At 44.0% G+C, this 12,292-nt stretch overlaps 1 protein-coding gene across 1 annotated transcript in view; it reads right to left on the bottom strand.

The window, feature by feature from the left end:
* The window catches only part of lrrc9 (leucine rich repeat containing 9), a 125,733-nt gene that overhangs the window by 99,589 nt on the left and 13,852 nt on the right, over positions 1-12,292 (bottom strand). Inside the window, exon 5 of the mRNA XM_078233126.1 lies at positions 2,552-2,734. Within this exon, the coding sequence (XP_078089252.1) occupies positions 2,552-2,734 (183 nt within the window). The remainder of the gene's footprint in view (positions 1-2,551; positions 2,735-12,292) is intronic.

The raw sequence follows: 12,292 nt of genomic DNA, 5'->3' as shown, positions 1-12,292 counted from the left end.
CAGATTTTCTGTCTGGAGACAATACACATCTCTTTAACCTGTGTTGAATGCTCCCTCCGCCCACATTGTCTGTACATTTAAGACCTGGCTGGCTGTAGAGATTTGCATTCTAATCAGTATTCTGTAATTTGATTTCTGTGTCTGTGCCCTGTTTGAGAACAGATATCCATCCTTCGTCAGATGGAGCTCTGCTCCGAAAGCTTATGGTATTTGCTACCAAATAAACCTGTTGGACTTTAACCTGGTGTTGTGAGACTTCTTACTGAGTTAAAATGTAATACAGTGTTAGGTCATGCATTTTGGCAGAGGGATAGGGAGAGGCAATATAGACTTAATGGCATTGTTCTAAAGTGTGTACAGGGACAGAGGAATCGCAGGGTTCATTGCATAAATCTGATTAGGCCACAACTAGAGTATTGCATCCAGTTCTGATCACCACATTTCGGGAAGAATGCAAAAGTCTTTGAAAACATATAGAGAAGATTTACCAAAATGGTTCCAGGGATGAGAGATTTTGATTACAAGTTTAAGTTGGAGAAGCTGGGGTTGTTCTCCTTGGAGCAAAGGAGGTTCAGGGAGATCGGACAGAGCAATGCAGATAATTTGACAAAGTAAACTGTCCAATTAGCTGATATTTCAAGGACGACGAGGACCCAGATTTAAGCTCTTAGGCAAGAGATCCAGAGGAATGTGAGGAAGAGCCTTTTTTTTAGAAGATGCAGTGAGTGGTATTAACTTAGGACTCACTGCCTATGAGACTGGTGGAAGTGGAGACATTCAACAATTTCAGAAGGAAACTGGATAAGCACTTCAGGGAAATGGGATTAAGTGGATAATGTGGCTAATAGCATTGACTGGGCTATTCTACGGAGAACCAGCATGGACTCAATGTACCAAATGACCTCCTTCTGTGCTGCAATGACCCTATGGGTAGAGTTGTCTCAGCCCCAGAGTGACAGGTTGGGATGGGGATGGGATGCAAGAGAAATAGCAGGGAACCATATTGGGACTGCGCTCTCACACAATCCCTGCGCTGGGGAGATTTCCCATCAGTGGGACCAGATGGCGGTTGTCTGCCTGCCAAATGGAGGTAGGCAGCCAATTTAAAACATTTTGCTGGCTGCAGAGTGGCCTTACAACATTAGAAAGCCATCCACTTCACTGAGGTGGCCTCCCTGCATCAAGCTGGGTTGGCTTCTGGAGCTGGTGTTTCCATGATTACAAACAGGAGGCAGGAAGGCAAAGCCCACAGCCCCAATGAGCCAAAAGAGAAAATGCTGAAAAACTTCAGCAGGTCTGGCAGCATCTGTAAGGAGAGAAAGGAACTGACATTTCGAGTCCAGATGACCTTTTATCAAAGCTGTCAAGGCTCCCTTTGTCAGCTTTTTTTGCCCCAATGGGCCATTTTTTTTAACTCCTCGCCATGAGCCTCGATATTGAGGTTTCCTGTTGATTCCAAACCTGTCTTAGCAGTGTTTAGCTCTACCAACACTTCAAAGTTGTCAGCCCTCTGATTGGCCCAGCAGCATCTACATCCAGTCTGCTGTCCATAATTGGAGAGTGACCCCAAAGGTGACTAATTAGGAGATTGATGCGCTATCAATAAGGCGAAAGACTACCGGTGTGCCAATACAAGTGTAGGCTTTTATTTGCAACAGAGTCAGGAGCAGATCCCAACAAATAACCGACCTGGACTGAACAAGGGGGAGGAGACAGCCACCTTTATACTAGGTGCCGAGGGGAGGAACCAAATTGGAAGGAGGTGTGTCCAGGTATGACAAACACACACAACGGTGGCCCATATAGGACAAAGGCACAACTGAGGTCCACCACAGAGATCACCTTGGCAATATTGCTGAAACAGTCTCACTGCCAGGAAGTGAGAGCTCTGGACTCCGGTTTGGTCCGGAACCTGTGTTTAAAACCCTGCCTTATGACTCTTTCTGAAGAAAACTCCTGCCTGAAGTACATAGGAGCTTTATTATTATATTTAAATGATTCAGAAGCACTAGCCAGGCTACATCTAACATCTTTTCTCACCCATATCACTCAGTTGACATTGCAGGTAGATAACTCAGCTGCTAGGCATTCAGAACTTCAGTTAAGTAGATTTAAAGTGGTAAATAAAACATTTTTTAAGCAAGTTAGGAAAATATTTCTATTAACATCAGCAAAATGGTACTTTTTCTTTGGACACAAACAAAAGGCAACAGTACAATTTCTGTGCCTTAATTTCCTGTCAAGTATGAAAGGCACATATAATTTATAGGTGTAGTCTGGACTCAGGCTCATGACCACTCCATTTTGAAAGTAAAATAATGTAAAGTGCAAAGGTTCAACAGCAAAGAGACATTATTGTGGGAATAGAATGAACAGGTGAAGATGTAAGATATATTTCCTTAATGAGGATGTAAGTATATGGGGGTAGGGGGACCACATGATACCAAAATCTTAAAGCATTTGTAGATACAGACATCTATTTTGAAAATATCGGTATCTTTCAAAAAGGAGACATACTGCACAGAAACCAGATTATTAAGTACTTCGTTACCTCAGCAAAATCCTTGGCAAGTTTACTGGACACATCATAAGTGTCGAGTCTCAGAAGTCTTGGAATGTGGTAAACTACATGTGTCATGTAGTTACAGAGAAGAGAGACAGGATTTGGAGTATACTGAGGATCCTTCAGACTCAATATTTGAAGCTCGGGTAGTCTTGCTAAATTAGTGAGTTCCTGGAGGAAAACATTAGGAGAAACATTAAACTCTTCAGAGGTGTAATGAAACATTTTCTTACCGTATCTTTAAAAGGGTCAATCAGTATTTATATGTGGTGTCAGCAGTGTGTGTGTGCTGGGGTAGTTAATTATGTATGAACAATTTTATGGCACTCACAAATTTTCAAGCCACAAAGGTTTTTTTTCAAAATAAATTAATTGTAACCACTTCCTGAGAAAATTTTCATTTTTACCACTGAGTATTAAATGTGCTGTCACAAATCAGTTACCACTAAAGTCTATGGAAAATGGAAACCAAAGTTGAGCAGGATGTAAAATGGGAAGCTGGTGCACAATCACCCGTTTTTCATCCAATTGCAAAAGTAAAAAGTAAAACTAATTGTGTTGGTCAAATACTGATGAAGTGATTCTCACAGATACAGGATTAAACATGGGGGTCGGGATTTTACCGGCTCACCTTGCCATCAATGGGCGGAGCAAGCCGGTAAAATTGCGCGAGAGCTGAGAAATCAGGATCATGCCCGATTTCTCGACTCTCACGATTTTACAAGAGCCAGATTTGGGCGAGAGGCTGAATAATTTATTCAAATGAAGATTTGCATCTGTTTAGTGAGCCCGGCTCTCAATCGTCCGGGCTCACTTACCTTTATGGCCTCGCCGGGAGAGGTTCTCTCCGGCGAGGAAAACGCCTGCTTCCCATGAATGGGGAACAGTTGTGTTAGCCTCGCCAGTGGAACCAGAGGCCATTGAACCCCCCTGGGGAGGCTGAGAGCAAGAGGGTGTGTCCTTCCACATGCACACAGTTGCAATTGCACATGGGCAGCATCAGAGATCGGCACATGTACAGTAGTCCCTCTACAGGGGCTGGCTGGTGAATTAAGCCCAACCCACTGCCTGCAGCAGCTGCAAACAGTCTACACCATTTTTTCAATGACCAAGTACGTAAGATTGGGCATGAAAACTTGCCCAAAACGGATCAGGAACTCCCCCATTTTCACGCTAGCTGGACACTTAGAATCATTCTCGTAAAATTCCGCCCATGATCTTCTTACTATTACATGTGCAATAGATCTGACTAATTAAGCCAAATGAAAGAATGACTTAGATATGTTGATCACTTCATCACGTTTCACAAAAGTGTCTCAAAACAATTTATCCGCAATTAATTATTTTGTTGTTATTGGCAAAACCCCACTAGCAGCAGAGGTAATCAGTTAATCAGTTTGATGGTACTGGTGGAGGAACCAATGCTTTCTAGGACAATGGGAGAGCTTCTTACTCCTGTTTGATTAGTGGCATGGGATAACATTGACTGGATTATCAGAAGAGGGAGATGGGAGTTCTTTTTAATATCCTGTCCAAAGGACACCATCTTTGATGTCCAAGCATTCCTTTAGTATTACAAAATAGTATCAGCGATTATGGGCCCCAATTCTAGAGCAAGGCTTGGCCCGAATGATTGGCACAAATACTAAATTTTAGCAACTGAGTCATTTTTACTGTTTAAAATAACATATTTAATATCCAGAGGTTTTAAAGTTGTTTAGGGGTATCTTCAATCCAAGCATGTTTAAACCCATTCGGCCCCATTTTACCATTTTCATTCTAAGTGCTGGGCGGACTTGAAACTGAGAGTGTTTCAGATCTGACTTTTAGACTCGTTCTCTGGTGCCCCCATACGCACTCTGTCTGAAAAAATAGCAGCGATTCTGAATTATGCTTTTGTTAGATTTTAATTCTGTCACAATGGGCCCGGTTTTACCATCAGGTTACCCCCATTTGTGGGCGTGAAAACTTGGTAAAGTTGGACGTGAGGCAAGTAGCGTGATCTGCAATCGCCGCCACGCCAGTTCCCCCTTTGCCAAGGGCCGAAAATGACCACTGTCGGGACCGTGCCTGAAACGGGCGCGCTATCAATTTTAATGTATTTGCATGGAGGGGGCGGGTGGGGGGAGAGGGGGGGGGGGTCTGCTGACACTCTGCTTCTGCTCAGTGAGGGGGAAGGGGGTCCGCTGCCACTCTGCCTCTGCTCAGTGAGGGGGAAGGGTGGAGGTCCGCTGCCACTCTGCTTGTGATCGGTGAGGGGGAAGGGGGGTCCGTTACCACTGTGCGTGTGATTGGTGGGGGGGGGAAGGGGGGAAGGGGGCCGTGATCGGTCGGGTAGCGGGGGGGCTGCAGAAACCTGTGGGCAGGGCTTAATGCACCCAAAATGCTGCAGCTCCGATTGGCGCCAACTGCGCACGTGCTGTAAAAAAAATAGAAAAACGCTCCCCGCCACATTGCTCCCGGGCCGGATAATGCCTCCCCCGGTCCCCACGGACATTGCCCCACCCCCACAACATTACTGACCCCCTTATCCCCCCACCCCCCCACTACCCAGACCGATCCTGCCCCCCTGCCCCCCTTCCCCCCCACCAATCATATGCAGAGTGGCAGCGGACCCCCCCTTCCCACTCACTGAGCAGAAGCAGAGTGTCAGCAGACCCTCCCCCCACCGCCCTGCCTGCAAATGCATTTAAGTTGATGTCGCGCCCATTTTCGGCCCTTGGCAAAGGGGGAACTGGCTCGGAGGCGGTTGCAGATCACACTACTCGCCTCACCCTGACTTTACCAAGTTTTCACGCCCACAAATGGGTGCAACCTGATGGTAAAATAGGGCGCATTGTGTCAGAATTAAAATCTAACAAAAGCATAATTTTGAAATGGGTCCATGTTTAATAATACCATCAGGAGGTTTTCCAGTAAAGTCAAGCTAATCTTATTTGCATATATTGTAACCTTTTCTTTTTGGCATCATATTGCCATTATATTCAGCCAAATTAATTAAATTGAGCTAGAATACTTTGAGACTTGCGGTAAATGGTAATTTTTCAAAAGCATAACATCAATCAGAGGTTTTATAATTAATATTAGACTGATCACTGTTTACAGACATAACTGTTGATTCTATAAAGTAACAAAGCTACCAGATATCTCAATGCTGAAATACACAAGTTGAATGAATTAAGCTCAAGATCACAAGAAGCTCAAACCGCCGTAAAAGCAATGTAGTAAAAGCAAAATGGGTTAAGAATCTATAAAAGCTTTGCATTTAAAAGAATATGCTGTGGTGGAATCAATGGAGTCAATGGAATCGATGGAGGCAAATGCTAAAATAGATGGGCTGGAGCACAGGATCACCTCCATTTTGTTAGCAATGACAATACTATAAAATTAATCCTTAAGTCTACATTAAGTGTAGTCTATGTGAGCAATTTCATAATTTACAGTATTTACTTTGCTTTCCATATTTCAGTCTCTTGCTTTTCTGGGCAGCACGGTGGCACAGTGGTTAGCACTGCTGCCTCACAGCACCAGGGACCTGGGTTTGATTCCTGGCTTGGGTCACTGTCTTTGTGGAGTCTGCACATTCTCCCCGTCTGCGTAGGTTTCCCCTGGGTGCTCCAGTTTCCTCCCACAGTCCGAAAGACGTGTTGGTTAGGAGCATTGGCCATGCTAAATTCTCTCTCAGTGTGGAACCAGAGAGTGGTGACGAGGGGATTTTCACAGTAACTTCATTTGTAGTGTTAATGTAAGCCTATTTGTGACACTGACAAATAAATAAACTTCATTTATTTATCTCATCTTTTCTTCCCTGATTGTGAGGGCATACAGTTTAAATCTAAGCCTCTGCCTGTGCATTGAGTAAGTGGCTTTCAAGAGATTTATGAAAGCAACAGAGAGTAATTAGGGCTATTCACTGCATCAAAGTAGAATGTTCACTGATTTTCTTGTTCTATGTAGACCGGTTTGGACTTTGCTCATACTTTCAGTTATTATTATTCATGACTTCTAATCAATCATGGCCCAGTTTTGGTACTCTGATCGAAAGACCAATTCAAGAGTCTTAAGCATACAATCTAAACTGATTCTTCCAGTTCCATCTTTGATTGAGACATCAAACTAAGATCCTATATAATGGGCCCGATTTTGCCATCAGGTTGTGCCCGTTTTCGGGTGCGAAAACTTGGTAAAGTCGGGCGTGAGGCAAGTAGCGCGATCCGCACCCACCTCCGCGCCGGTTCCCCCCTTACCAAGGCCCAAAAATGGCTGCAGTCAGGACCGCGTCCGAAACGGGCACGACGTCAATTTAAATGTATTTGCATGCATTTAAATTGACTTAATGGGCTGCATGCCCAAACTTACCGGCACTTCCCCCTTTACCACCGCGTTCGCGCATCCAGATTCGGTGTGAAACAGACATGGTCCACAAAAGTCCGATTCGGCGCTCCAGTTTCTGAGGAGGTAAGTTCCGAGCGTCCGGCGACGGAAGGGCGCGATCGGTCTTACTGGCGGGGGGTGGGGGGATAATGGGGGTCAGTAATGTTGTGGTGGGTAGGACATGTCTGTGGAGGCCATGGGGAAGGCATTATTCGGCCCGGGAGCGATGTGGCAGGGGAGCGTTTTTCTATCTTCTTCTTTCTGCGCATGCACAGTTTGAGGCGCTGATCGGAGCTGCAGGGTTTCGGGTGAGTTAAACCCGACCACCGGCTTCTGCAGCATGATTCAGAATCGCTGCTATTTTTTCAGGCAGAGTGCGTTTGGGGGCGCCTGAGAATGGGTCTAAAAGTCGGATCTGAAACACTCCCAGTTTCAAGTCCGCCCAGCACTTAGAATTAAAATGGTAAAATAGGACACAATGTTTCAGCAATAGATGTTATGAAACTATTTAATGGGAAACAGACGAGTTTTCCTAATGTTCTAGCCAACATTTCATCCCTGAGTGGCCAGTGCTTTGGGGATGACCTGGGGGGATATCACAGAAAGCACCATATAAATGCAGATTCTTTCTTATAAAAACTCTGGAGATTGTACCATCTATGTTGTTACCTTTTGTACAAACAGTGAACTCATGAAACAGGGACTGGAATTTTACCACCCGTCCCACCACATGAATCGGAGTGGGCAAGGGGCGGAACATGGAAAGGTCTGTTGACCTCGGGCGGGATTTTATGGTTTCGGGAGAGTGAGGCTGTAAAATCCCACCCAGTATCTAGGTTCTGGTACACAGGTTATTCAATGCTACACAAAAATAGGAATTATTTCTCAGAAATGTACGTTGTTTGTCTGACCTTGTTTGAATTATAATGAGCTGCACTAGAGACAGGACAAGGGAATGTTTCGAAGTTTGGATGGAAGAAAACATTTTCCTTCCTCTTTGCAAAAATAAATTAAAAGGGCTAACACAGAAAATAGAGTATTGAAGAATTGGACCTAAATTTATAAATTCTAGTCATAGTGTATCCATTGGGCCAGATTTTGTTATAGGAATTGACGGCACAGTAACACAGTGGTTAGCACTGCTGCTTCACAGCTCCAGGAACCTGGGTTCGATTCCCGGCTTGGGTCACTGTGTGTATGGAGTTTGCACATTCTCCTCATGTCTGCGTGGGTTTTCTCCGGGTGCTCCGGTTTCCTCCCACAGTCCAAAGATGTGCGGGTTTGGTTGATTGGCCATGCTAATGTCCTGAGATGCGTAGGTTAGAGGGATTAGCGGGTAAATGTGTAGGGATGTGGGGGTAGGGCCTGGGTGGGATTGTGGTCGGTGCAGACTCGATGGGCCAGATGGCCTCTTTCTGCACCGTAGGATTTCTATGATTCTATGAATCATATTGAGGCTAACAAATTTCACCATTATTTATAAGGAAATCAAATAGCAATTTCCACCTGCTGTACATGCATAGTTAATTGTGGAAATTGGAAAGTTGCTATCAGAAATGCAACCTCCTCCAAAAGCTTCCTGCAAATGACATTTTGCCATCTGCCTCTCCAAATACATTGACTGGCATGAAGTTGCCATACTTAACTTCTCAAATACAAACTAAACTTGTCAGCAGACATTAGGACTTGTTCATTACTGTGCAAGTATTATTTTAACTAAATGCTAACTGTTAACAACCTCTTTGACACTGAAAATTATTTTTTTAAGTCACGGTATGGTTTCATTCCCTCAAATTTTAATTACTTTTGGAATTTGGAAAAGAAAAGGAAAACTTTTGTATTTTTACCTTTTTTCTCTGTCTCTTTAATCTCTCTCTCTCTAATCCATCGTTCTTTCCCTGGTTTAACACCACATTCTATACATAATTTGACAGTGAACTCAATAGTCCAATTTACACATTCTGGTTTAGACATTGCACGCTCATTACCAATTTTCCAATCTGATTGGTCAAGGAGATACGCAGGAGTTTATATACTAAATTTAATGGTAGAAACATATAGCTGCAGCTATGACTGTGTATAACAAAATTACAAGTGATGACTACTCAGCATACACAGCAAATGTAATATATTTCTACTCAATCTTGTGGGGCATACAAAACAGTGGCATTTTAAGCCAAAGTTTTATTTGGCAAGGATTAATTCAACCAGGGAAAACAAGGCGGCATGGTGGCGCAATGGTTAGCACTGATGCCTCACAGCGCTAGGGACCTGGGTTCGATTCCCATCTCTGGTCACTGTCTGTGTGGTGTTTGCGTGTCTGCGTGGGTTTCCTCCGGGTGCTCCGGTTTCCTCCCACATTCCAAAGATATGCAGGTTAGGTTGATTGGCCATGCTAAATTGCCACTTAGTGTCAGGGGGACTAGCCGAGTAAATATATGGGGTTACTGGGATAGGGGCTGAGTGGGATTGTGGTCAGTGCAGACTCGATGGGCCCATCTCAGTGGAGATGGTGCGGGTTAGGTTGATTGGACATGCTAAATATCTAACCTATCACATCCCAGGACACTAGGCGGATATAGGACCTGGGTGGGATTGGTGTCAATGCAGACTTGATGGGCCGAATGGCCTCCGTCTACACTGTAGGGATTCTAAGGGTGGGAGGCTAATTTGACTCGAACCTGACTTGTAACGTTGGCTCTATTCTCCCTCTACAGATGCTGTCAGATCTGCCGAGTTTTTCCAGCATTTTCTATTTTTGTTTTAGGGAAAACTAGTTTAATTGAATCCCCATTTTAAAATCTTACATTTTGTCCTTATTTTGAAGGACTGAAACTGATCACAGATATTGCTCTGTATGTTCAATTACGAAGTAAAGCAGCTTATAAAATTAAAATACAAGACGAAAGCAAAGAAATCCCAAATTAAAAGAAAGCTGAAGAAACTCAGCAGGTCTGGCAGCATCTGTGACTCTCCGAAGAAGTCATATGGACTCAAAACGTTAGCCCTGTTTCCACAGATGCGTATGGGATGCGTATGGGATTAATATGGCTTCTCCACATCATGTCCACAGATGCTGCCAGGTCTGCTGAGTTTTTTCCCAGCATTTTCTGTTTTTATAACAGGATATTAAATGTAGGAACAATGGACATCACTAAAACAGAAAGGTTTCGATGGTAGATCTCAATTTGATATACCCACTTAACAGCTTTCAACTGTAACTTGTTTCCAAGAAAATACAGTCGCACCACATATATCATTTACCCTTGTCCAAGGCAGCTGCCTAGATCGGTCAAATGGCACTAACCATTTTCATTAGCATTGAATTTAAAAGCACGGTTAGTAACATAGTAAATGGATGACACAAAGCTAAGTGGGAATGTGCTATGTGGAAGATGCAAAGTGGCTTCAAGAGGATTTGGGCAGACAGTGGTCGGAATTTTCTAGCCCTTCATGCTGTTGGCATCTTCTGATCCCATTGATGCGAATGGAGATTTCAATGGCTCACCGTCCCTGCCACAGGTTCAGCCTGAGAGTGTTCAAATACATAGCAGATAGAATGTAATGTGGAAAAATGTTAGGTTATCCATGTTAATATGAGAAACAGATGCGCATTTCTTATTGTATTTCTTAAATGGCAAGAGATTAGAAAGTGTAAATGTACTAAAGGACTTGGGTATCCTAGTCAATAAGTCACTGAGGGCTAATATGCAGGTGCAAAGGTTAATGGTATGTTGGCCGTAACTCCTGGATTGTGGTGGGGGCTGGGACATCTTTTATTGTCCACTCCCGATCCGCCATAGGATGTCGGCCTGACTTATCGACTTTGTAACCCAGATAGGTTACTTGCAGTGCTAAAAAGACACATTTCTCCCTCTTTAAGTGCACACCCACTACTGAAAATCTTCTAAGGACTTCCTCCAGGTTCTACAGGTGTTCTGCTCTTGTTTACCCCATAATGAGGACATTGTCCAAGTAAATGGCGACCTGTGGTAACCCTTGTAGTATGTTCCCCATCGTTCTCTGAAATATCGCACAGGCTGACGATACCCGAAGGGCAATCTTATATACTGAAAAAGGCCCTTCAGTGTGTTGATTGTGGAGAATCTTTGTGAATCTTCATCCAGCTTCAGCTGTAGGTACGCATGACTCATGTTTAGTTTAGAGAATAAAAGTCCTTTTGCCAGCTTTGCGCATAGATCCTCAATCTGGGGAATTGGGTATTTATCAAGTTGTGAGTAGCGATTTATTGTCTGTTTAAAATCGCCACAAAGACGAACCAAGCCATCCAACTTCAGAATAGGCACCATAGGTGCTGCCCATGCTGCAAACTGGACCAGTTTTATTATGTCTTCGCGCTCCAATCTTTTGATTTCTGTATCGACCATTTCCCTTAATGCAAATGGTATTGGTCGGGGCTTGCAGAATTTTGGGACTGCCTCTGGATCGACATGTAATGTTGCTTTTGCTCCTTTAATTGTTCCTAGCCCTTCTCGAAAAGCCTCCAGTATTTGTACAGGACTTCGCTCAGGCGACCATTTTCTTGCTGGAAAATGTTTACCCAGCCTAGTTGAATCTCCTTCAACCAATTTCGTCCCAATGCGCTCGGTCCCAAACCTTCCACTACCTTTAATGATAGCCTAACCAGTTGTTGTACCCAACACTCTCAGTGGTTCCCCTGTATAAGTCCTCAGTCTTGCCAAGGTCTCGGTCAGAGATAAGGATTGGAGTCTAGTGCGAATTTTGTTGAACACTCTTTCCCCTCCTACGGACGGCTGCGCCTGTGTCAACCTTCATTAATATTAGAATCCATTCAGCCTTATGGATAATTTAATAGGTTCTGATTTGGTCATTGCTATGCAAAGTAGTTGTTCCTCATCAGATGTAGGTAGGACTTTCAGGGTGTGTATTCTCCTGTATCCCGGCCTACGTGTCTTTTTCCAAAATGTCGGTTTTGGAACTTTGTTTTTCTTCTCCAACTCCGAATACTGGCAACAGTTGCAATATCTTGCCGGGCAGGACTCTGCAGGGACTGCTGTCTGTCTAGTCCTAATTCGGCCTTGTTTAGGAATGGTTCTTTGAGCGGGCTGGGTTCCCAAGTCCTTCCTGAAGGCGGCTATATAGTAGCCTGCCCCACTGTGGTAATCCCTTAACTTGGTTGCACTGGTCCTGATGTCTACCTCCATCAGAATACCCTATAACTCATGTGCTCCACTAGGACAAAGCCAGCTGTAATACTTGTTTGCAGTCCAGCTTGGCCTCCGCCAACAGATGTTTTTGTATGGTCATATTATTGATCCCGCACACCAAATGGTCTTGGAGCATCTCATTTAACATCAAATCGAATTTGCAAAC

Source organism: Mustelus asterias, chromosome 18 (assembly GCF_964213995.1).
Source record: "Mustelus asterias chromosome 18, sMusAst1.hap1.1, whole genome shotgun sequence".
NCBI lineage: Eukaryota > Metazoa > Chordata > Chondrichthyes > Carcharhiniformes > Triakidae > Mustelus > Mustelus asterias.
Note: the sequence above shows the minus strand (reverse complement) of the source record. Positions and strands in the feature narration are given on the sequence as shown.